General features: G+C 37.8%; 1 protein-coding gene across 1 annotated transcript; it reads right to left on the bottom strand.

Annotated features, from left to right (window-relative positions):
• Positions 1-371: 371 nt before the first annotated feature.
• On the bottom strand, positions 372-22,937 carry LOC121323977 (regulator of G-protein signaling 14-like). The gene is made up of 15 exons (XM_041265332.1): positions 22,818-22,937; positions 18,063-18,084; positions 13,174-13,349; positions 12,230-12,322; positions 11,820-11,963; positions 11,271-11,453; positions 8,579-8,723; positions 7,937-8,049; positions 7,381-7,584; positions 7,039-7,112; positions 6,287-6,413; positions 5,773-5,854; positions 5,521-5,567; positions 4,842-4,962; positions 372-3,720 (listed from the first exon to the last, which is right to left on the bottom strand). The coding sequence occupies exons 1-15, from the start codon at positions 22,860-22,862 to the stop codon at positions 3,449-3,451; spliced, it is 1,848 nt and encodes a 615-aa protein (XP_041121266.1). The 5' UTR covers positions 22,863-22,937; the 3' UTR covers positions 372-3,448.
• Positions 22,938-25,004: the final 2,067 nt, after the last annotated feature.

The following is a 25,004-nucleotide window of genomic DNA, read 5'->3' as shown; positions in this document are numbered from 1 at the left end:
TTGTTGAAATCCATGGGAATAGCAAACGGCGAAAGCTATTTGTCCTATATAAACGGCTGCCGAATATAACACTGTACGGTGCAAATGGTGGATACTGGATCTCCTTTTACAATTTATACAACATGCAGAGATGGTTTAATTAAGCATTTACAAGCATTAGTGGAGGCAAAAACGTTGGATCGAATTATATCTAACAATTATAGTATAAAAACACCCACAAGTAGCATGTACACATGTTAAGACTGGGCATTGATTTGATTGATGTGCCCTGTAGAGATAAACCTCAGGTGGATTATTTATTTATTTTTTTTTTTTTTCCCCCCCCCCCCCCCCCCCCCCCCAAGAGAGAATACTTACAGTTTGCACACCGTTACAACTTTTATTTAACACATACAAGTCACATTAGATTCGACAGGATGAGACTGCTAAAAAGAAAATGCAACTCCGGTGTACAACACAGATTTTAACATCGGGAGAGTAATTACAGAAGACCATCATAGGTTGCCATCAAAACAATCTGCTTGTTGAACAGACCCAATGCAATGCTAATCTTGGTCCACCTTACTTGATGGTGAAGTACAGTAACATTGGTGCTAAAATTGGCATACATGAAACATGAATAAAAAAGGTAGCTGTTGCCATTAACCAAATGTCCAAACACTTAGCTGTTCTCAAAAACTAGCTGGATATAGTTCACCATTTAAAGTATACTAATTTTCCACCCCATTCAATGCATTACCACCACCTACAGAGACTCCTATCCAATTTACTCACATCAACCTCCTTGCAGAAAATAGTTTGGCTTGTTGCATGGTTTTTGGTGCTGTATTTATAAAAGCATGCTTCGTTCTTGTACATTCATTATATTTTAGATTCAATCCATAACAATCATCTTTCTGAATCTTTGACTGATAAGATAGCTTTAAAACATTATGCTTTTATGTGCCCATATGCTTATGTTCAGAATTTTAATCTACAACATTATCAGCAGTACAACATAAGTGCATCTCCTTTATTTAGAAAATTGAGCAATTTCTTTTGACTGACTTACATTCTAGGAGTATTCTTCTCCTTGTGCCTTAGTGCAGTTAATTATCTATATAATTCAAGTTAACAAAACAAACCAAAAGAAAGTACACCCCTGTTGTGGTTGAAAAGGCATACATAATTTAAACCTTGTTTCACCGGTCATACTTCCAAAGTATTTACAGTCATCATGCCATTTCAAACACTGTAAAAATGTTATTCTAGTTGAATGACCTGACAAACAGACCCTGGTTATTGTCATATCCTGCCAAAGCGCCCCCTTGTGATCACTGGTATCAAGTGGAGCCACCTGCTGTAATCAATCAGACTGAAGGGGCTCCCACAGCACAGCATCCTGCACCATTCCAAAGCCTCATATTGAACATGCACACAGTGCCATATTCTCATTGAGGCTGCCTTGGCTTGGGATCTTGGTGAAGTTCCCATGCCATAAGGTATTCATTGCAGTGAGATCTAGCAATTAGGTACTTACCTCTTCACACAGGAAGTGTGCAAATACAAAAAATGTATTACATAAAACCAACATATCTGTTACACTAGCAAGTTGCTTGTCATTTCAGAGAGTCAGAAAATCCCTTCCTTATGCAACAGTAAAAATGTCTACTACTCCCTGCAAACGGTAGGTTTTCAAATAGAAAATTGCTGCCATTTAAGCAGGCTTTGCCCCAGACCACCTCAAAGAATATCAAGTATTCAAAACACAGTATGTAGCGAGGTAGGAACATATAGTGGCTGAGAATAAATTGGGAATGCCAGAGGAAAGCAATGCGCGAGTGCATTCTCGTAACAAATAAATACGCATTGGTGTCAAACTTACAAATAGGAACAACTACATACACAATAGAAATGTAAATTAATAAAAGAACAAAACAGAACAATACTATAAATATATTCTTTAAGTCCACATGCATCTTACAGTACTTTCTCCTGGTGCTCCTTGGTTCATTCTTGACACCACCGTGGTCGATATGGGAATACACCGAAACTAAAATCAAATTCATGCTTCGCTAATATATCTTGCTGGTGTGTTATTTGAGAAGTTGAAAAGGGTGCTTTATTCTAGTGAATACTACAACATGATATTTCCTGTTGTGGTATGTCAAAGTATATCAAATTCCAAAAGTGTACAAATCTATGCAAATGTACCATGGCAAACTTTTGAAAATGTTCTGAAGGTGGTGCTAGAGTAGTGTAAAATTAATAAAAGTATGGCATCTGTCTGGATGTAACAGACTGACCAACTAAAAATGCCAATTACATTTTATTTTCTGTGCACTCCCAAATCTTATAATGGTTATTTATTTTATAATACAAGTGTTAAGAAAACAATATTAATGATTAATTTAAGTGATGGATAAAACTAGACATGCAAGGTGTACATGTTACATTATTTTTTTTTTTTTAATTGGTTGCATTTAAATCTAAATAATGCTATATTACAGTGGCACAACAGAACAATCTTAAGTTAACACAAGCCAAGTGCAAACTAAAAAAAAGTAAACATTTTTACATTGTTGTGAATTGTGTGGAGTACAAGTTTATTGTAGATTCCACAACTGAAGAGCGACAAAAAAAAAAAAAAAAAACCCTGATTGTGTTACTGTTGGCTACACATGTGAATTGAATCACATGTCTAACAGTGTCATCACAGAAGATGTGAATGAGTAACATGTTGCATTGGTGTCCAGCACATTGAACAATAAAGTAAAACTGTTCAGTTAACATTTACGTATTTCTTACCACATTCTTCAATTACAGTAGTTAATCTTTCAATACATTAATGACTTCTGTTTTCCTATTAAAAGGACACTGCACTTACCTTCAGGTTGGGATTTTGATCAATTTTGACAAAGTGCTTTTTCACATCATAAAAAGGAGTCCAAAAGTTGTTATCTAGCAATACGCTCCAAGAATTCCTGGACATTGAAACCGGCCTTCATATGTATACAAGGATTGGCAGGTCTGCCTCTAATTAAAATAACAATGTTTCAAGTCTGGTTGGTTCTAAGGGTGTGTCTAATGATTAAATAGAAAGAATAAATAAATAAAAACCTCACTGTCCTCTCAATGCTGCGGTCTTTCCCTGTGCTACACAGGATCATTCAAATACAATTCACTGGTCGGCAGTTAAAAAGCCTGGATATCTTCATGTCAAAGCAAAAAAGAAAGCGAAACCAGTCAACGTTAAAATGAAATCTATATTTATTAAGGTGCATCGAAGTTCCATCTGTCTCTCCGGTCACGGAACGGTTTCAGTACCATATTCTGCTTTTGCACAGTGATCCAGTGTTGAAGGTCTATTGCCGTTTGTCGCTTTGCTGCTTGGTTGTTTTTGTAAGAGTTGTCCGTCTGAATCATTGTCTGCTCCAGCACTGTGGTTTAGTAGTTCGTTTGCATGCAGTTAATTGGAAGGAGCCTCTTTAGACCATGAAGATGCAGAGATGGTTTTTGCGTTCGCTTCAATGTGCTGCCTGCAGCCTTCACCCGTGACCATGCTGTTGGTAGGTCCCAAACTAACTGATGTCTCTGCTATGGTGCCCTCATCTTCATTTTGTTCCTCTTCCTTCACAGGCAGCTGCAGGAACTGGGGGATTACCAAGTTCTCCTTATTCAGAAGTCCCCGCTGGTCATCCACTCGGCAGCTCTGCACTTTTGACAGAAGATCGATCAGTCCTGTAAGACACACGCAACACGCAACTTTCAGACAGGGTTTTATTTCATGTTTATTTTCCATTTACAGAGATATTCTGTAGTCTCAAATGTCAGTGTAGGATAGCATTTACATAAAAGGCAGCTTCTCTCAGAGAACAGCCCAAAGCAGGGCTGGAAACATTTGCCCAGCACCCATGCTTCAGAACAACCTTGTTTAGGTATATTGAAAATGACCAGGTGCTAGGAATGCAAGCAATAAGGCCCCTGAGAAATCTGTTCTGAAATGAATACAACATGATTAAGTATGTTTACTATTCAGAATTCATGCAGCTGTAGAGTCGGAATCCTTTAACAGGGGCTTGATTGCTCAGTGCCTGATCATTTAAACATATCAAGGGTGCTGTGGGGCAAATATACCAAAAATACAAGGGTCGTAAATATCTCTGAAGCAGACTAATGAGTGCAGCACCTGCTTGATATGGGCACCATTTGCAATGAAGAAAGGATTTGTTGGAATTAAATTAAAAACACTGTTAGGACAGTACCAGTTCACAGTGGTATGCAGACTTTATAACCACACTGTAGTATTTATTGCTGTATAAAGTTGTAACGATTTATCTGTACATAGTTTTTTTCTTCCGTATTCCTTTTTCAAGGGTAGCTTCCCTCTATAAATAATGATTATTAAATGTGGCCTGAATCCAGCATGCCATTGTAGAAATTAAGGTTTATCCTCTTACTTTTATTAAAAGCTTATTTTAAAAGCACATAACATAGGAGACAGTCCTAAAAACATAATTCAGCAAATGCCATTTATTATCCCTACCAGGTGATAATAGTAAGTGTATGACCAGCTTACAGAGCTATATCTTACAAAAACAAAAATAAATCGCACCTGAAGTTATCATTGAACATGACATGGAAAATACTTAAATGATCCGATTGGCCCAGACATAAAATCGAGGCTAGGCAATATCTAGGCTATAGCTGCTAATGCATAGTAGTGTTAATCTTTGCATGGACATTTGTTATAGAAGTTGTTCAACAGATTGTGAATTGTCAAGTTATTAAACTGGACAAGAGTTGTTCCAGAATTTCTTGCTCCTTCATGGGATCGTCAAAAAAATACCCCAAACATATACCGTCCATTTCGCAAGTTCTCCTCTGCATAGCATTTCTGGCTTTGGTGTTCCCTCTGATTTGGTTTCTGGGCAACAAGGACATTTCTGCTGCCTTCACATCCACAGCTGCTGCTGCACTTGCCTATACAAGGTTAAAAGATTTCTTAAAACACATGCATACTGCACACACCAATATACTACAATAAGCTCCCTTCAATATACTAACAGGATATACTTACAGTTCATTATTTAATTTGTCTATGAAACCTTGGAACTTGCTTCAAAATGGGGCTTCACCAACAGCCAGTTATGTATTAAACAACAATGTGATGTTATCTTCCTTCAAGTTTTATATTTAAGGTGACCATATGGTTGTGTTCAGTGGGACAGTTCAGGATTTTCAACTCACAACCCAATGCATTCTGGTATGTTTTACCTGTCTCTGGTACCATTCTTTCCTTTAAGAGAAGCAGGACTATGCTTTCCAGAATGTATTGGGTTGAGTTGAAAAGCCTGAACTGTCTCGTTGAACACTGAGCCATACGGTCACCTGAAAACATGCCGAGAAGGAGCTTGATACTGTACAACATTTCAGATAACTTTACAAAAATATCTTTATTATAATTGGGTGTTTAGCATTACTGTAAAGGTGAACAGAAGCTATCTTCCCTATACTTTTTAGAGTGAAGGCGGTACTTACATTAACCTGGATCACTGGAGCACAGGGGAGGTGTGCGTTACCTTCACCTGTCAATATTAAAACACCAATATAATTTTTGCACTCCTGACCAGAATATGCAGGCCTGTTCTTAAAAGACCACTCTTATTACAACATGGACAAAAACAAAAAGCACTGCTGCTACTATATGCATAGAGAGACGTAGACTGATGCTGTTTCATGTTAAATGCCATTCCATTTTTGTTTGGTTAAACACCAAAAACCACCACACACCTTTTACTCTGTCCAGAACCACTTTCTTGTTGGCCAAGGGCGTGACTGGCATGTTCATGTTTAAAGGATGCATTTCTCCACTCTGGATTAGAAATACAAAATCGGTAAAGCAAAAAGTATCTATACATCATTTAATTATGCAACGTCCATGGTTTCACTTGCTCATTTAATAGTTTACCATCTTTCAAAAGCATTTCATTGTGCCCACAGGGTGTCTGAATCATTGTGCAACAGGTTATATGCAGTTCCAGTAATGTACAGATTAAGACCAAAGAATTAAATCAAAACAGGTGATGCATATGACAATATAATCTAAGGCACAATAATACACAGCCACCATTACACTATACAGACAAGGCTCAGAACACAATGTAAAAGTAGCTTACAATTCACCACATGAAGTCTTAAAACACAAGCCAATGATAAAATAAATTGTTATAAAAATGATTTATAATGCTGTCTCGCATTTAATTGCCTAACATAACAGCAAGGGAAACAAAAGAAATTAACTTACAATTCTAGCTTCCATATTCTGCAACTTCAGGCCGTTCTTGTCCACGATGGGTTCCAGAGCTTCAAGCAATGTTTTACTGGATTTAGCTGCAATGCCAATGGTTTTATTGAGAGGTACCATCTCTAACCTAAAATTGCACACAAAAAATAAAAAAATAAATCAATGCCACCAGAGCCATAGGATGCAATTATTTATAATAACATGGGCACGATTGCTGCAATTGAAAAGCGCTGCTAGAAATTGTCAGACAATCTCAACACATTGATAATTAAAACATAGCCCAGCCAGTAAGCCAGGCCGTTCTTTGCCCAGCATGAATGAGTGAATACATCTAGCTGGAAAGTGTGTCATAGTGGCAGAGACTCTCCAGCCAAATTTAAACCAGTAAGGATTGTTGAAGTTCTGCAAGTTCTAGCAAGTTAACTTGGCCAGGTTTGTGTGTTGAATTGTTTTTCCTGCAGCATATGTTTGCTCCTTGTTAAACAGTGGTTGGGGTTAGACTAAAAGTTAGCACACATGCGGTATCATTAAAATATTTTATTAGGATAACATATGTTGAGTGAGACTCAATTTAAATATTAAATACCATAATATATTGTATGTTATTTACATGAAAAAAATAGGTATGTGTTGAGGTAAAATTAAACAATTTATTTTCTTTTGACCATTGAAACACAGAAAACATTTTGTGCGAAATCCTGTCTACTTTACCTTTCTATAAATTGATTTAAAAAAAAAAAAAGCAGACTCACGCAAATGTTATCCTCGTCTCCAACAGCACCTGCTTGTCCATCAGGACAGAGCTGTCTTGATCAAGTGAGAGAGGCTTTTACAAAAGAAAAAAAAAAAACCATAAAAATAGAAATAGAACCCTGTCTTCATGCATGATAGGATTTAGAATGCCCCAATAGATAGCAGGAGGAGGCATGCCTGGGTAAACAAATCCCAATAAAGCCAGCCACTCCATTTAACGTAAATTCCCTTTTGCATTTAAAATTAGTCACACACAGCATAAAACACACTTGGAGTGCTACGGTACAACAAATTGTTTTTGGGTGTTCTGTTACAGTATTCTCTAACGGGAGGTTCTGTACCTTGTCCTTGTTCTGCAGATAGATCTTGACTCCAGACAATGGGATTCCTCTCTTCTCACAGATTCCAGACAGCATGTCTCGGACGGTGATCCCGAAGCGCGCTGGGGCCAGGGAGGCAGTGCCATCAGGGAGGTAAACACAGCAGTACTTCACAGTGCGGCCCTCCTTCTCTGCATCCTGACAGCGAGGGCTGGACCTGCCGTTCTGTTGCAAAAACACAGCCCCTGGTCACACCTTGAGAGCTTCAGCACAATGTTACTGCAAAATTAACAGATGACCATGAAATATTATCATAGGAACAACTGTTAATATTGGTTGTCTGCTTATTTTAGGTGTGAAGTGTCGTTAAGCAAAGAGGGACAAATTCAGGTCATTTTGATATGAATGTAAGCATGCAAAAAAATGGATTTGACAGATATTCTACATATAATTAAAAAAAAAAACTTGTGTAGTATATATTTTTGAATATTTGGGTTTTGTGATGTGATGAATTTTATTTCACCCACTTGATATTTTTTAGGTGGGTATCTCCAGCAGGGGAGTAAGACACGTGTACCTCAGATTTGTTGGAAAGGGACCCAAGTTGTCCTAGCTCCAGGCTGGCAGCTGAATGGACGGAGCACTGGGACTCACGGCGCCCTACCATCGTCGGACTGTGGTCAGAGAATTCTGCCATAGAAACAGGTGTTAATACAGCAAGTCTATATTTAGTGACTGAATGCTGTTAGCCACTTAGTGTGATCTCAAATACAGCTAGTGACAAAGCTTTTCTTTATGAAAAGAATGCTTTGAGAACCTCGAACCCAAGTACCCCAATATTCTCACAATTCACTGTGGCTGTTTACCACCTACTTCAGAGATTTTACACAACTCAGTGAGTACGTCAAAACATGTTAGTGTATCTGTGGTAACCCCTGAAGTTTAAGCAGAAACATCCATTGACTTTAAATACTGAAAGTGAATTTATTTAAAAATAAAATAAGATGATTGTTCTTGGCTCCCTCTGTGTTTTGTCTGTCAATCATTGATTATTTGTGTTTCCCACATCCCCCTATATCTATGCCTATCGCTTAACTGTTAATGGAGACCATTTGATTTTGTGGTCTGATCCATGTGGTCATAATGTGTGATCATGTTACTGTTAGAAGGGATGTTTAGAGACTTTGCAAAAGTCCTGTCTCCTGTTCTCTGTTCCTACCTCCCCAAGAGCCTCGCTTGTCTCTCCTCTTGTCCCTTTTGCTTGATTTCTCTGGACCCGGTCGACTGTCCAGCGTTGCTCTTTTTTTGGATGCAAAGTCCTCAGAGTCAAATGGAAGAGATACCCCCACTTTTAGTTTTTTCTTCTGCATAAACACAAAACCATTTGTTATAATTACATGCACCGTATTATTTCAATATGGCATCTCTTCAGGGGTTTACATGTACATAGTCAGTGTTGCACGTTTGTTTACTGTGTGTTTTTTTTTAGTAGAGGAGAAAAAAACATTTAAAGAATTTTTAATTGATAACAGCGTTTGAGGACGGCCTCTTATAAAGCTGATATGACTGGCGTCAATACAAGGACGGTGCCAAATATATATATATATATATATATATATATATATATATATATATATATATATATATAATATATTATATATATATACCTCATGAAATTGCAAGGTTCACATGATTTCAAGGATAAAATTCAGGGTGATTCACATGATTTCAAGATAAATTCAGCAGTTCCTGTAGGTTTCCTCTGCTGGGTAGTGCATTTCAAAGCAAGGACTCAACCATGAGCACCAAGGCGCTTTCAAAAACTCAGGGACAAAGTTATTGAAAGGCACAGATTAGGGGATGGGTATAAAAAAAAAAAACAACACAACCAAAGGCCTTGTATATCCCTTGAGTCGATTATTAGGAAGTGGAAGGTGTATGGCACCAACAAGACCCTGCCTAGATCAGGTCGTCCCTCCAAACTGGATGAGAGAGCAAGAAGGAGACTGATCAGAGAGGCTACCAAGAGGCCAATGGCAACTTTGCAAGAGCTTCAGGCTTTTATGGCCAAAACTGGTCAAAGTGTACTTTTGACAACAATGTCCCCCAAGTACACCACAAATCTGGCCTGTACGGTAGGGTGGCAAGAAAGAAGCCATTACTCAAAGCCCACCTTTGAATCCATGCTGTTTGAAGCATGCAAAAGCAGCTCAGGAGATTCTGTAGCCATGTGGCAAAAAGTTGAGGTCTGATGAAACCAAAATGGAACTTTTAGGCCTAAATGCAAAGCATTATGATTGGCGCAAACCCAACATTGTGCATCACCCAAAGAACACCACCCCTACTGTGAAGCATGGCGATGGCAGTATCATGTTAGGGGTGTTTCTCATCAGCAGGGACTGGGGCACTTGACAGGATAGAAGGGAAAATTAATGGAGCAAAGTACAGAGAAGTCCTTGAGGAAAACCGACTGCCCTCTGCTTGAAGGCTGAAACTGGGACGGCAGCTCACCTTTCAGCATGACAACCCAAAGCACACAGCCAAAGCTACACTGGAGCTGCTAAGGAACAAAAAGGTAAATGTCTTCGAGTTGCCCAATCAGAGGCCGACCTAAATCCAATTGAAAATTTGTGGCATTACTTGAAGATTGCTGTCCATCAACGCTCACCAAGCAACCTGACAGAGCTTTGTAACAGTTTTGTAAAGAAGAATGGTCAAATATTGCCAAATCTAGGTGTGCAAAGTTGGTAGAGACCTATCCCAACACAGCTGTAATTGCTGCCAAAGGTGCTTCCACCAAGTATTAACTCAGGAGGGTGGAGACTTATTCAATTATGATCTTAAAGTTTTGTATATTTTTTTTTTTTTTTCCCCCTCACTAAAAACTTTTGCCATTAACAGTGTGGAGTATGGTGTGGAAAAAAATCCTCATTTATATGCATGAAACTGAGGCACTGACACCAAAAGGCACTGAAAAAAAGTTCAAGTGGGTGTAGACTTTCTATAGGCACTGTATGTGTGTGTGTATATATATCTCACACACACACATTTGTGTGGTGAAATACACACATCCAAAACATGTGGGATAACAGCAAAAATCTTGATGGGTTGAACAGGAATAGAAAACAAAATCTGTTAGGTGTCAGCACCAGCATGCTCCAATTATCAAATTATCTAAATACAGTAGGTCTCCACATATAGGAACACCTCCCAAGAGAAGACGTCACCTAAGGGAACACCCTTCTGGTGAAACAGATTTTTCCTCATTGTAAATGCTCCGACTAAAAGGAACAGGAACTTGACTTAAAAGCACATCTTGGCACCGATAGCGATTCGTCCACAATGGATAGAGTACTGTTTTGTAACCAGATAACTCAAATTTAAAAAGGTTTATTCAGTCTTTTCAAAGTCTACTTCGAGTGTCTAGAGCCACAGGGATTGGTTTACTAAATCTTTTCAGACCCTGTTGACCAGTTCTGTATTCCGATTTCCACGAGTGCACCTCATAGCTTCAAAACGGCATGTAAACAAAATGACAATGCGTCGCTGCTTCTCTTGCTACAAAAACTTAGAAATTGTTGGAGCTCTTAAAAAAATCTGAATCAGAAACAAGGTTGCAGAACAATTTGGTCTTCTGTTCTGGCGAGTTGCTTCACTATTCTGTTAAATAAAATGCAAGTCTTGTATATTGCTGCTGCATTATTTATTACGTGTGTAGGGGTGCTGTGTTAATTTAGTTTATTACAGTTTAATAACACACACTTGCCTATTGCTTTTCTTTCTTATTCAGTTAATTTAATGTGTCGACGCACGTACGTCATGACAAGTCAGTCATATTTATTTATATTGTGTCTGGTGGCTCTCCGTCTTAGAGAACACTTCAGCCAGCAAATCATTTACTGATGACATACCTTCTTGGAGGAGTCGCTCAATGCTAGGCTGTAATTGGCTGGGCTTTTTATAGACTCTGGGCTCCTGAAGCCAGAGCAAAGGTCAGGCAGGGATCCTCCTTCCACGTTGGCCAGCATGCAGCTCTGGTACAGTTGGGACTTTACAAAGCGGGTATAGCTGTCAAACTTCATGAGTTTAAAGATCTGAGGAAGGAGGAGAACTGAAAATAAAAGGGTGTCTGCAGTTCAGTGCACACAGATGTGGTGATGCATGACAAGAACCACACCCAGAGAAGGTCAGAGTCCTGAGTTTAAACTAGCTTTACATTTTTTTTTTTTTTTTTTTTTAAACATATCCTTAACGTTATTTTCAATTGTTCAAGTGCTTGAGTACCATTTCCTGAACACCTATTGTCGTCATTTCTCCCCCCCCCAGTACCACCAGACCTTGTAATTTGTCTTGCACTTTAGTGACTATGTCTACCTCTTCATGTCTAAAAATAAACCAAGCTCTTAAAGAAAAGTTTTTTTGCAGGAACGAAGAATTGCCACAATGAACCACTCCACTACCTGCTGCTGTGGTTTTGCAAACATATCTGTCTTGGGGTCCCCCAGCTCGCTCTCCTCCATCCGGGCCGTGTCATCAATGTTAATAGCATTGCATGCACCGATAGACAGGTAGGTGTCGTAAATCATCCGGGCTTCCCTGGCAAGCTGCACCAAGCAAAAGAAACACAATCAGGACAATACAAACCCACAAGGAAAACAGTATCAAATACATCTTACAGTTGTTACTAAGTTTCATTATACATTTAGAGAAATTATTACAGCAAATTAACTTTATATATATATAAAAATCCATTGATCACTCACATGAATGTAATCCCCTGCTCTTATTTTAAGGAACAGACTCGAGAGTTTCCATTTGTTGGGCTATATTTGAAAATAAAAATGCTTGAATTTAAAAAAGAATGCAGTACCTCATGCTTGCGATCCGCCGGGATCTGTCTGAATTTCTCACAGGCCTGCCAGAATAGTATATTCTCAGCACTAACTTCTGATTTTAGGAACTCCTGCAAGAATCATATGTCAATGATGTGGACTTGTAGGGGCCTGAGGTCTCATTACTAGAGCTAGAAGCAATACCCATTTAAAGATCACAAGGAAATGTTATTTTTACAGAACTACTTCTCAGATGCTAAAGAACATCAAAAGTAACAGCAGAAATCATCGACATACAAGTCACAGCATTAACTGGTTTGACAATTCATTTGGGTACAATTGCTTTAAAATCATTAAAAAGGCAAGATGTTTCATTGAAAATAATTAACACACACACTACATAGAGGAGTTAAAATAAAAAATACAGGAGTTTTATAGAAATGTTGAGAGTTATATTAGGAGTGAATTTTAAATAATTTTAACACCAAAATATACAGTAGAGCACTTTTTAAAATAAGGGATGTATAGGGCAGTGTTGATTCCCTCCTGTTACCACAAGTGAAGCCTGTGGCAGCAAAGAACAAAAACCAAAATACCACTCAAACGCTACACCTCATCAAGGCATTTCTCCATTTGGATGAGCTGATATTTTTCGGCAGGGAGCTGGGTCAGAGTCTTGCCTTCAATTATATTGCTGGCCATTCACTGTGTGTACAGCACCACATTAAGATCATGTACCCCCCCCCCCCCCCCCCCAATAATATCATCTTTGCATTTTATAGAGAAACACACACTGCTTCATTAGAATAGCCTTGGGTTATAGTGGTTCCTTCAAATTGTTATTCGGAGCAATTGCATCATCATTTCATCACACCCAAACTGAATCTGCTGGACGTCACAGAACACATCTCATGCTACCTATTGAAAAATGCACTTTAGGAGGAGTTTCCCCCAGTTGAATTTGCTGCTCTGAGCTTCTTACCGTAAAGTAGCGAACCCCGGTGGGATCCTCAAGGAGTCTCTCAAAGGAAACCGCCCAGCTGGCCACTGACCCCTCAACACCACGATGACCCCCACTTTTCACACTGGGCCGGCTAGCATTGCTGTTCAGGCTCTGACTGCTTCCACGCCGCCCATCCACCTCAAGGCAGTTCAAGTCTGTGCACAAAACAAAGCCTGCTCACAAATTTACAGTAAATCAGACGACAAGTGCTAGAGGGCTACAAACACCCCCCCCCCAGCCAAGATACTACTGCCTAGTTTGTTCATACATTGGGGGCCATGCCACATTTTAATTTTCCTATGATCTCTTCAGACAAAACAAAATACAAAATGCATTCCATGCAAACCAGAGGTCTGAAAGGGTTCTTAGTACAGAAGGATTATGTTATTACACACCATGCCTAATGTATTGTGGTGTCCAACTAGACTGTTTCATGAAAAGTTAGAAAGAAGGCAATTTATCAACATATGTAACTAACATTTTTGCAAAATAATTTTAGTATTTCAACAGCGATTGCCAAACTGGGCTAACAGCTAACATATATTCTAAACTTTCGTACAAGTGAATAATTTTACGTGCTAAATTCTAGCAGCATTTTAGAAGATATAATAATGATGAGTAACAATAAGGGATCATAGTCATTAACACAGAGGCGATGAAATCAACTTGCACTTGGAAGGAAACGGCACAGTATGTGCAAGCAGTATGAGCAATCAGATTCCTGCTAAATATGCTACTGTCAATTTTAACTCGGGACAGCCATTTTAGGGGACATCCAAATTATCAGGAGCCATGAGTTCAAGAAGTTATCCATCTGTTAAATTGTTCCTCCCCAAGAGCTGGACAGGAAGCCTCCTAATAGCAAAACTAAAGACTCAAGCGAGACATATTTATGATTTGATAAGTGTGGTCACTTCAAAACAGATTTAGTAGGGGCCCAATTGTTCTGAAACCCATCGCTAGCTGACTTTTTAAACACGTTTCTGAACAGACAGATTTAAAAAGAGAGCACTCATCTGGAAGATGTGTTTTTTATATTCTTTTTTGCAGACATTGTTGCAAAATCATGCAGATCTATAAAAGAAACTGCTGTTTAATTGTTTACCTGACAAGATGAAATGCTGGCTAACATATTTCTAGTTTAGAGCCAATATAGCCTGGGCCTTCGATAGCATGAGGTGGTTGATCTAACTCAGAATATCAGAGCTGGTCAAGGGGATGTCCACAGCCCTGCAACACAGATCAGCTTCTCACTCACTGTGTTTCTCTGGGTCCCTCTGCAACTCATAGAAACCACTGCGCCATGGACACAAGGTGTAATCCTCAGCCAAATACACTCAGAAGATGTTTCTACTGTACAAACATGGGTAATGAACTTTCTATTCAATGCACTGTGCAGAGTAAGTTTAAAAAACAATGAGGGAAGCTAACAAAACACCTGAATTAATTAGATCTCATTGAAGCACCAACAGGTGAAGTACTGGAAATTGTGGTCATTATTTTAAAGGTTAAACGATACCGTGTTTTAGTGCTTAAATATTCGAAATATTTAACCCTTTGATAATGCCTTTACAGGGCTTGAAATTCATACTATCCCTCCACCCAGTCCTTGGTTTCAGAACCTCCCCATTTAGGTTTACTACTGAAATGGCCAGGTACTTGGTGTTTGAACAATGAAGACCCTGGTAATGCTGCTCTGAACCAATTGCACTTTTCACAGAATGAATAGCTACGTTAGTCCGTAGGTTAACTGACAGGAGTTGTTGATGCAATATTATATTTATATCTATCTATATACACACACATACATACACACACACACAGCTCTGGAAAAAATTGAGACCACTGCAAAATTATCAGTTTCTCTGGTTTTACTATTTATAGGTATGTGTTTGGGTAAAAAGAACATTTTTGTTTTATTCTATAAACTACTGACAACATTTCTCCCAAATTCCAAATAAAAATATTGTCATTTAGAGCATTTATTTGCAGAAAATGACAACTGGTCAAAATAATAAAAAAAGATGCAGTGTTGTCAGACCTCGAATAATGCAAAGAAAATAAGTTCAGATTCATTTTTAACAATACTAATGTTTTAACTTAGGAAGAGTTGAGAAATCAATATTTGGTGGAATAACCCTGATTTTCAAGCACAGCTTTCATGCATCTTGGCATGCTCTCCACCATTGTCAGAGTAGAAGGAAGCAAGTTTTCTTCCAGGACAACCTTGTGCTTGGCTTGATTCATGCGTCCGTCACAATCAAGCCAAGTACAAGGTTGTCCTGGAAGAAAACTTGCTTCCTTCTACTCTGACAATGTTCCCCAACTCTGAGGATTGGTTTTTTCCAGCAGGACAATGCTCCATGCCACACAGCCAGGTCAATCAAGGTGTGGATGGAGGACCACCAGATCAAATAACCCTGTGGTGGAATAACCCTGATTTTCAAGCACAGCTTTCACGCATCTTGGCATGCTCTCCACCAGTCTTTCACATTAATGTTGGGTGACTTTATGCCACTCCTGGCGCAAAAATTCAAGCAGCTCAGCTTTGTTTGATGGCTTGTGACCATCCATCTTCCTCTTGATCACATTCCAGAGGTTTTCAATGGGGTTCAGGTCTGGAGATTGGGCTGGCCATGACAGAGTCTTGATCTGCTTCCTTCTACTCTGACAATGGTGGAGAGCATGCCAAGACGCATGAAAGCTGTGCTTGAAAATCAGGGTTATTCCACCAAATATTGATTTCTCAACTCTTCCTAAGTTAAAACATTAGTATTGTGTTCAAAAATGAATCTGAACTTATTTTCTTTGCATTATTCGAGGTCTGACAACACTGCATCTTTTTTTATTATTTTGACCAGTTGTCATTTTCTGCAAATAAATGCTCTAAATGACAATATTTTTATTTGGAATTTGGGAGAAATGTTGTCAGTAGTTTATAGAATAAAACAAAAATGTTCTTTTTACCCAAACACATACCTATAAATAGTAAAACCAGAGAAACTGATAATTTTGCAGTGGTCTCAATTTTTTCCAGAGCTCTGTGTGTGTGTGTGTGTATATATATATAAAAATCACACACACATACACACATATACTTCACACAAACTCCTGGCTCCTGATCATTTAAAATATACTATTAGAAGGTAGGACTTAAACCCAGGAATGGGTACACCACTAAAGCAAAGTATTGTGTATTAATTAGGGCTTGAACCTTTCAGATTTTATTTTCCAGATTTCTACCTCTCTTTAAATGTTAATTAGTAGTTGTTAAGCTGTCTCTGCATTCCAATGTAACTATTTGTTAGAAACTGGGTTTAAGATCATTTTTGACTTTGCTATGAATCAATGAGATTTTAAATGGGACTTGCTATCAGTGTACACTCCATGCTGGGTATTGTAGGGCAAAAAGAATCTTCCAGGGCAACTGTTAAACAAGTAAAAATAACAAAAGCACAACGATAAAACTAGGAGACTGCAAGAACGAAATGAAATTAGGGTCAGCGATGAGCAATTAACATCATTTGGTACTTCTGTTTGAAATAAAAATAAAGCGAAACAGAATCAGGCCAAGACAAAGATAAAAACAAGGACATTGTTTTGTGTTTAATTAGAAAAAATAAATCTGCTCAAAATTAAAGGATATCATAGAATCAAAAATAAAACCCTGATAAATTCAAGCCCTAATTAAAAGGGATGTAGGGTTGTGTACTATTCCTAAACCATAATTTGATCAACACACATCAAAAATGGATAAACAAAAAGTTTGATTTTAAAAATACTAAAAGCATCGACCTGCAATGGCAAGAAAGCATGTCACTGTACATGCTAAAGTAACCTACATACATGTAACCTGTGATTCATTAAATCACTTGTCCTATCACAGTAATTTGTTAAAATAAATACTTCAGTATTAAGGGCATCCCTATTAAAAGGTCCATTTTAATTTAAAACTCAAACTGGTTTGGCCTTAATCTGTCAAAATACATTACCTACATGCTTAAGTAACCTACTTGCGAAACCCATGGAACTCGCACATGTGTTTAGTTAAATTAACTGACAGACCAGTTTCCACAGCCTACAGCACATTAAGATATGGACACCAGGCATGTTGGATGAGATTTCTCAAATGGTTTTCAATTGGCTCTGTACTGACGTTTAAACTATGTATGTACAATGTTTTTTTTTCCCCCAAATTCATTAGTTTCCATTCCATCTTTTAAATGTGTATCTTAACAATGCTTTAATGTATTAAGAAATGCAATTGAAATAAAGAACCGACTGGGTCAACATACATACGTAACAAACACACGTAATGCAACACAGGTATGCAAAATACATAAACTACTTACACAACCTACATTACTACAGTATGTTTAAAAAGCATAGCCAACTTATCTGCTTAACATTTTATTGAATAGTTTAAACAGTTCATTATTGTACTGCATAGCTTTCTACAATGAAAATGAGTTACATCACGCATCCAAGTTTTGAGGCTTTTCAAACAGATGGTAGTTTATAGCACGGTTAACTTTAAGAGGTCTGAAACTTCACACCAAATACAATGGTGGCCTTAATATTGACTGTGACTTTACATCACTGTCAACAGAAGCAAAATTGGCACTCTGTGTGGCTTCAAGTTTGGCACAGGGATGAGAAACTTCAAGAAATTAGTTGAATCAAAGTTTCTGGAGCCCCAGTCCTGTTATCCTGTCCAGTACTCAAAACCTTTCAAATTGAAAAGGCAACAGTGCAACATTCCGGGCTACTATGATGTATTAGATTAGAAGCTTGTGTATGCGTGACACAAAACTATACCAAACAGTACTAGCTCAAAATGTGTTTGAATGAAATGTTACATCACCTACCTCCATCTGAGACTGCCAGGGACTGTAAGAAAACAAAAAGAAAGATCAGCCAATATATAAAACAATGAAAATATATGCCTCCAGACTACTTATTTGAATACAAAGGCGTGGGGAAACTTACATTAAAAGACACAGATACTGTGAATGCAAAGGGCTCAAAACAGCAAACTTCATTTAAAACTCCAATATGGGGGTCAGAGATATGGATTCTGTGCTTTCACATATATCCAGAGAAGCACTTATTCTTCAATTGAAAAAAAAAAAACACAATACACTTTAACCCTTTAAGGTACAAAGGCACACGTCTTAAATACAATGATGCCAACTTCCTTCTTTTTGCAGTGCATGAAACAGGGTTGATCAGTTTCCTCATGATCCTCGAGTTGCTCTCAAAATGTATTTTAAAAGAAACCGTTTGAACTGCTCAATTCCTTGTGTACCTTAAGGGGTTACAAAAAATATATAATAAGGGGTGGGGTTCCATAAGTACGCACTGCATGTTTCACACATTTTTATACAAATACAAATGTTCAAATACTTGCCAAATTCAAAACCCCTCCCTAATAATACATGTTCCGGGTCATTAGTGAGGACCTGTATCATTATATTGAATTCATAAGTGAATATGGAGGACTACAGATGTACAGGTTGCTCGCTTTACTTTTGGATAATGTACTGAACATGAACCAAACAAGCCCATTGAACACCACTAAAATAAGCCGTTAGCATACAAGGGACTATACTCAAAGTGTTTGCCACTGCGCTGTTAAAACCATGAAAAAGGTTGATATTAATCTTCAAATACACTAATTCAGAGATGAAGTAAAGATATCTGCAAAATTAGCATGGTGCTAAATGTTCTGATATTGATAAGAGATTAATACAGCAAAGCAAAACATGAACAAATCACAACAGCCTGCATTTACTTGCTCATCTGATATGACCCTAGCCATGATTACATAGACAGGATATAGGTGTGTCCATGTCTCTGCTGGATGTTACATAATTATACTGCCATACAGACTATGCAATAATAGAATACATGCTGGACAATTTAGTAATGTGGAGAAATGTAAATTCTTCCAAGTCCCAGTTTAGTATTGGAGCTAGTTTTGGTTAATTGGTTGTAGTACAAGTACAAGTGGAGAACCAAAATAAATATAAAATCTATAAAGCCAACAATCATAACCCTCCTTTACCGTCTAGGGGTGCAAATGCACCCCGACGTGTTTAAAATGAAAATCTCATAGCTCTGAAGAGTGTGGAATATTCTTACATGCGATTAAGCGCTAATTGCACACCTTTACTTTGATACCAAGAAAGTCCTTGCCCAACTCAGGAAACGGGACTAATCCTTCGAAGTGCACATGGGAAACAAGTTATTGATTTCTCTCTACATATTTGGTTTAGCCAACAGCCATTCATGAAACTGTATATAATACTGTATTGAACAAAATATGATTATTTTCTCCGCTTTCAGGGAGGAAAAATGACGTGCATTTCATACAGGTTTTTTTTTTTTTTTTTTTTTTTTTTTTTTTTTTTTTTTTTTTACTAAAAACACAAGCCAATTGTTTTGATGCAATGCAATTTCATATTTAAGTGTTGCCAATTTTATACTACATTTTTGTAGTTTGTGTTGGTTTGTAGCATTTAATGTTTAACTTTTTTAAATAAAATATTTTTCAAAATGCTTAGCATGTCAATACATTCACTCACAGAACAGTTTAAACAGAAATTCGAGTTCACATACGTGGGATGCTTTCCGCCTTCAGTGTGAGCTCAATTATTGGCACTGACTAAAGCCTTCATGTTACCGATCATGCATCTGATTTTAATGTGCATCTAAAAAAAAAAAAAAAAACACGATCATGTTCCCTATTGCACCTTACACAGAGTCCGTAGTTCTCGTATGATGGTAATGCCTCAATTTTGAATCTAAACCAGTTAGATTTGATTCGAACTGACGCGAGTTAAAATGACATTGACCAATGAAACGACTGGAATGACACGTGGCTTCTTGCAGTTCCCTGAACAAAAAGGAAACACTAATTGTGTGCGTTGCCAAACAAAAAACACATTATGTTAAATTCAGCAAAGACTTTGGGGGGAAAAAATAGAACACGTATGGAGAGACATTGCTGTGGACTTGGCTGTGAATGACATGTATTATTAAACATGACATTATGAAACGATAGCATACATAAACATGGATTTTGTGCAGTATAGGTTATTACAAGCATATACATTATTTCAGTTGTAAATTGGCAAAGTAAAGAAACAATGGCCTAACCTGGAGACGCCAGAAAAAGAAGCGTGACAGGGCAAGAGCGGTCAGGGCTTCAGTCAGAAGAGGGGCAGTACATGAAAGTGATGGAATTTCTGGCTCCATACACAGAGAGTAGAAGGTCATTATGGTGAATTATTTTTGGTAGCTCATTGCTAGCTTCCCAACTTTTAGATGTATTTATTACAGGAGCGAGTGTTTGAAATAATTTGTCACATGGTTTATGATGCTATGACAACTATATGCAGTTGTGCAATATGTTTTTGTATTATGTAATATTGTAGATCTAGTAGAAAAGTAATAATTAGGAAATGTTTTAAATTCCATCAATAACACATCTAGTGTGCAATGGATTGAAGCATGACTTGTTAGGATGATGGATGATAAATGACGGAACGGATCCAGTGGGCAAAGGCCTCAAAGGTTAAACACTTTCACCAGAGAGAAGGGTATACACTTGTTTAATTACACAGGTCCAGGAAAAATAATCAGATTGAAAAATGTGATGTGTTGTTAACTTTATAAAAGCTAAATAACTTTAAGCAGCAAAATAAGTTTAAAAAGTACTCCACTTCCAATTGGGCATGTACCCCGGAAGCTGTGTTCCTGTGACTCGGTAGTTATGAAAATGTGCTCAGTACTCAATTAACAGCAGCTTTGTTCCAAAGTTAATGCGTTTAAAATAAGTTTACAGTTGGTAAAGTCTGTTGGTAGTTACCGAGCAATATATATTAAAAAAAAAAAAAAAAAAAAGTATACGAGAACTACCAACTCGAAGAAAGTCCATACGAATGGGAATTTTATTATTGTTCAGCCCCAGATAAGCTACAGATGTTTATGATTTACATTTGACATTCTACCTCCTCAGAATGGAAATCACCAAGAGTGGGGACAGCATGCAGTACTTCGCTTCAGTTAAGGCATCCTCACAGACACACATTTGACATTTACTAAACCACAATCCTGCCCACTGCATTTCAACTACATGAACTTGCTGTAGAAATACGCAGCCTTTATCAATGGACATTTCCCCTAACCATTGAGGGAAAAAAAAAAAAAAGAATTGCATTTCAGCTCAAAAGTTAAAAGTTAACATTCAAACCACAGAAATCATCACTGGGAAACTAGTTTAATCTTGTGGCTGTTGAGATAAATGACTAGTAACTGCGATTTCACAGATAAATACTGAATTTTTAAAATGTATAAATCATCCCAATATTGGAAGAAGGTAATATCAAACCACATCAAAAGACAAGACCTGGATGCCACCTAATTTAAAGCATCAATGTTTTTGAATGTCCCTATGTTTAAAAGATGCAGCAGATTGTGTGGTTTCCAGTATCTAGGCACCACCCTTACTGTATATGTAATATTTTGTTTTGCAACCAATTGCCTTTTGTTTCATTAAAGCTGCAGTGCCCTATAACCATATTACATTGACACAAAGCATCATTGACGTCAGTTTACCAGTTCCCCAGGCGACCTTGTTCATATTCCAGTTTGTTTAGATTCCCAAGACAGTTTTTAATTTTAGCAGCACTTTTCTTTCCCCACAACACCAATCTCCAGCACTTGGTGGGGATTGTCTCGTTTTCACTAAACCATGCAGACACTGTGCTACAATAGAATTAGATCCAAGACCTTCATCATCCACACTCTGGACAGAAGGGTATGGTACCTTAAACAGTGTTGTTTGCAAATATAATGACTATTTAATAGTTCATTCTGAATGATTGAATCACTAATTAATTGATAAACTAATTGAGGTGTTAATGAATTTAACGATGAGTGCTGTGAGTGTAGCTTGAAGGCGGCCATCTGGCCGAAAGTGCTCGTTTTTAACTTTGTACTTTTTAAATAAAAGAATGGAAATTTGATCTACAATCTATTCTTATGGTGTTGCACCTCTACTTGCATGAATCATGAATATTGGTATATTTGAGTAACTGATCCTGGAGGCAGCACCCAAAAATGGAAATACTGGTGATCCTCAAGCACAAAATTATATAATAGAATGGTTTACCAAGAACAATCCATGGTAACACTCCATTTTATTTTCACATTCAAAATCAGTTACCTTTGCAATTATAATGTAACTGTTCAAAACAATTGTCATAGAAATACTAGGCTGTATATAATTGACAATTTTCCTTTTCAAAATATTGGATTTATTGTGGTTTGTTATGAATATTAATACTACAGTGCTGCAAATACAAAACAGCATCTCAGGTGGCTACACTTAATAACATTGTTATAACTAAATAAATGTGTTTTCCATCCATAATATACCAAATCTTGGTGGAAATGTACAGTTTTTATTTGTACAACTTATTTTGTAGAGAAACCTTTGTAAGGTTCCCCCACCACACACTTTGTCAGATAAAAGGCAGAAATGGAATGGTCCTACACCCTCTCTGGAATCATTCAAACATTCGACCCACATAAAACAAAACCGTCTCAAGACTCACCAGGTGACCATTTGGAACGTCAAGATGTTTCATTTGTTTAGACATATCCTAAAGTTTAGGGCATCAGTTGTTTCTAACCTCTCAAATGGTGAAGCAGGTTGTACGAAAGCACCATGCAAGTATGAGACATATTCATAGAGACGGTTCATCACATCCTTTTATTCTACAGTCACTACCATTTCCTGCCACCACAGGAAGTTTTACCATAGCAACAGGCCACAAAAGGAAGTGTGGTTTCTGCAAGAAAGCTTTCTTCCTTTATTCATCCATAATTTCAAAAATACTCAAAACGGTTTTACCTAATGCCATCAGCTGTGTAAAGGTACACTGTTACACCAATGAGGCAAACAGAAACCTATTTTCATAATAGCTTTTGAAAGTATTGATTTTAGGTGCTCACAGTAACAAGATAGCCAACAAAAGCTTTGTGTTTTACCATTTTATTTCTTAAAAAGGACAGATGTATTATTAATTTCTAGCAAGCAAACAAGTTAAGGCCTACTGATTCCCAACAAACTCTGAAACAGATAACTGTGGCGGTGCTATGGTCTCCTATCCTTGGACTTCAATAAAATGGCTCCCATTGTTTAGGAATGCATTCAACACATCTGGGAAGATAGCTAGATTAGTAGAGAGAGGCAAAATGGGTTAAACACAAAAGCTAATTTAGCCAGCCATTAATGTTGTATTACTGTAGGTGCAGAGCACGTTCACGTGCACTGAAATAGTTACAATGTATATTAACACGTGTAAGACAGCGTGATAGGCAACATTTGTAAGGCGACGTGTTAGCTGCACTATAAAAGGGAAGGCGTGTGTGCGCTTTGAGGTTCTGAGGTCTGTGTTTTGTGTGTAACTGCCTGAATAAACTATGTTTGATTTTGTACGGTTCTCCTTGTCTAGGATCAATTATTTCTGGACCCAAAATACATAATTAATATTCACACAGAGGACCAAGTGGTAAACAAAAGTTGAAGACAGTTGGGATTGTCTTGTGGGGCACCAAACAAATTAAACCAAAATTAAGTCAGCCTAAGCACTGTTGGATGCAACTCAAAGATGTAAAGTCAACTCTGAGTAAAGCCAGTCAACACATCACAATCTGAATCAAATTCACCAAACTCTACTTTATAAAAGACAGCAAGCAAATGTATTTAAACTGTATGAAGTATGTGTTCTGTTGCACTGTATGCAGCCAATGCTTCAATCACAAAAATACATTTGTATAAACTAAAGCCCTATGACTGAAGTTTCAAAATATCCACCCACTAACAAGTATCCTGTTTCAAATCGCAGTACGTTGCATACTACTGCTACAACTACTAGTTATATTAGTCTGAAGGTGTCTGGTCGTGGCAAGGGAGATGAATTACTCGGAAAAGGGGGTGCTAAGCATTATCATAAAGTGCTCCATGACAACATCCAGGGCATCACCAAGCCCGCTATCCGCCGTTGGGCTCGACGCGGAGGAGTGAAGAGAATCTCTGGGCTGATCTATGAAGAGACCAGCAGCGTGCTGACGGTTTTCCTGGAGAATGTAATCCGGGATGCCGTCACCGACACTGAGCATACGAAGAGAAAGACTGTCACCACTATAGATGTTGTGTATGCTCTTAAGCGCTAGGGTCACACTCTGTATTGATTCAGAGATTAAAGATTTGGACACAAGAACACTACGACTACTAGTACTATATATTAATAGAACTAGTTTTGGGCCAGTTTGACTGTGAACCAACTTGACAACCCATTTAATTCATAAACCCACTTGCTTGATCTTGGAAACGTGTGCAGTATAGCGTTTACTGACCTTTGTGAGGCTTAACATAAAACATGCAATATTGTATTCTGTGTATAGATATGCATTTGGAAGGAGTCCAATGTGAACCTGGTGTTGGGATGTAAGAGTTTCCTATTGCAGGGACTTAAAGGGTTAAATGCTGAGAGGGTGAAATGGTTTACTAGTGCATGGGTCCACTATATGTTAAAGTGCTGTATCAGCTAATGTGAAACAAAACTAGATGTTAGAGTATGGAATTCTAGAAGATAAAGACTGCAGATGTTCAGAGCGAAATGAAATGCAAAACTGAATAAGCTTAGGAGGTGACTATTTCACTGAATTGCTCAGGTGAAATGAACTAACTACCACCATTTCATGAAGTGGTCAGTATATGCATTACGATACATAGA

The sequence above is a fragment of the Polyodon spathula genome, chromosome 12, assembly GCF_017654505.1.
Source record: "Polyodon spathula isolate WHYD16114869_AA chromosome 12, ASM1765450v1, whole genome shotgun sequence".
In the NCBI taxonomy this organism is placed as follows: domain Eukaryota; kingdom Metazoa; phylum Chordata; class Actinopteri; order Acipenseriformes; family Polyodontidae; genus Polyodon; species Polyodon spathula.
Note: the sequence above shows the minus strand (reverse complement) of the source record. Positions and strands in the feature narration are given on the sequence as shown.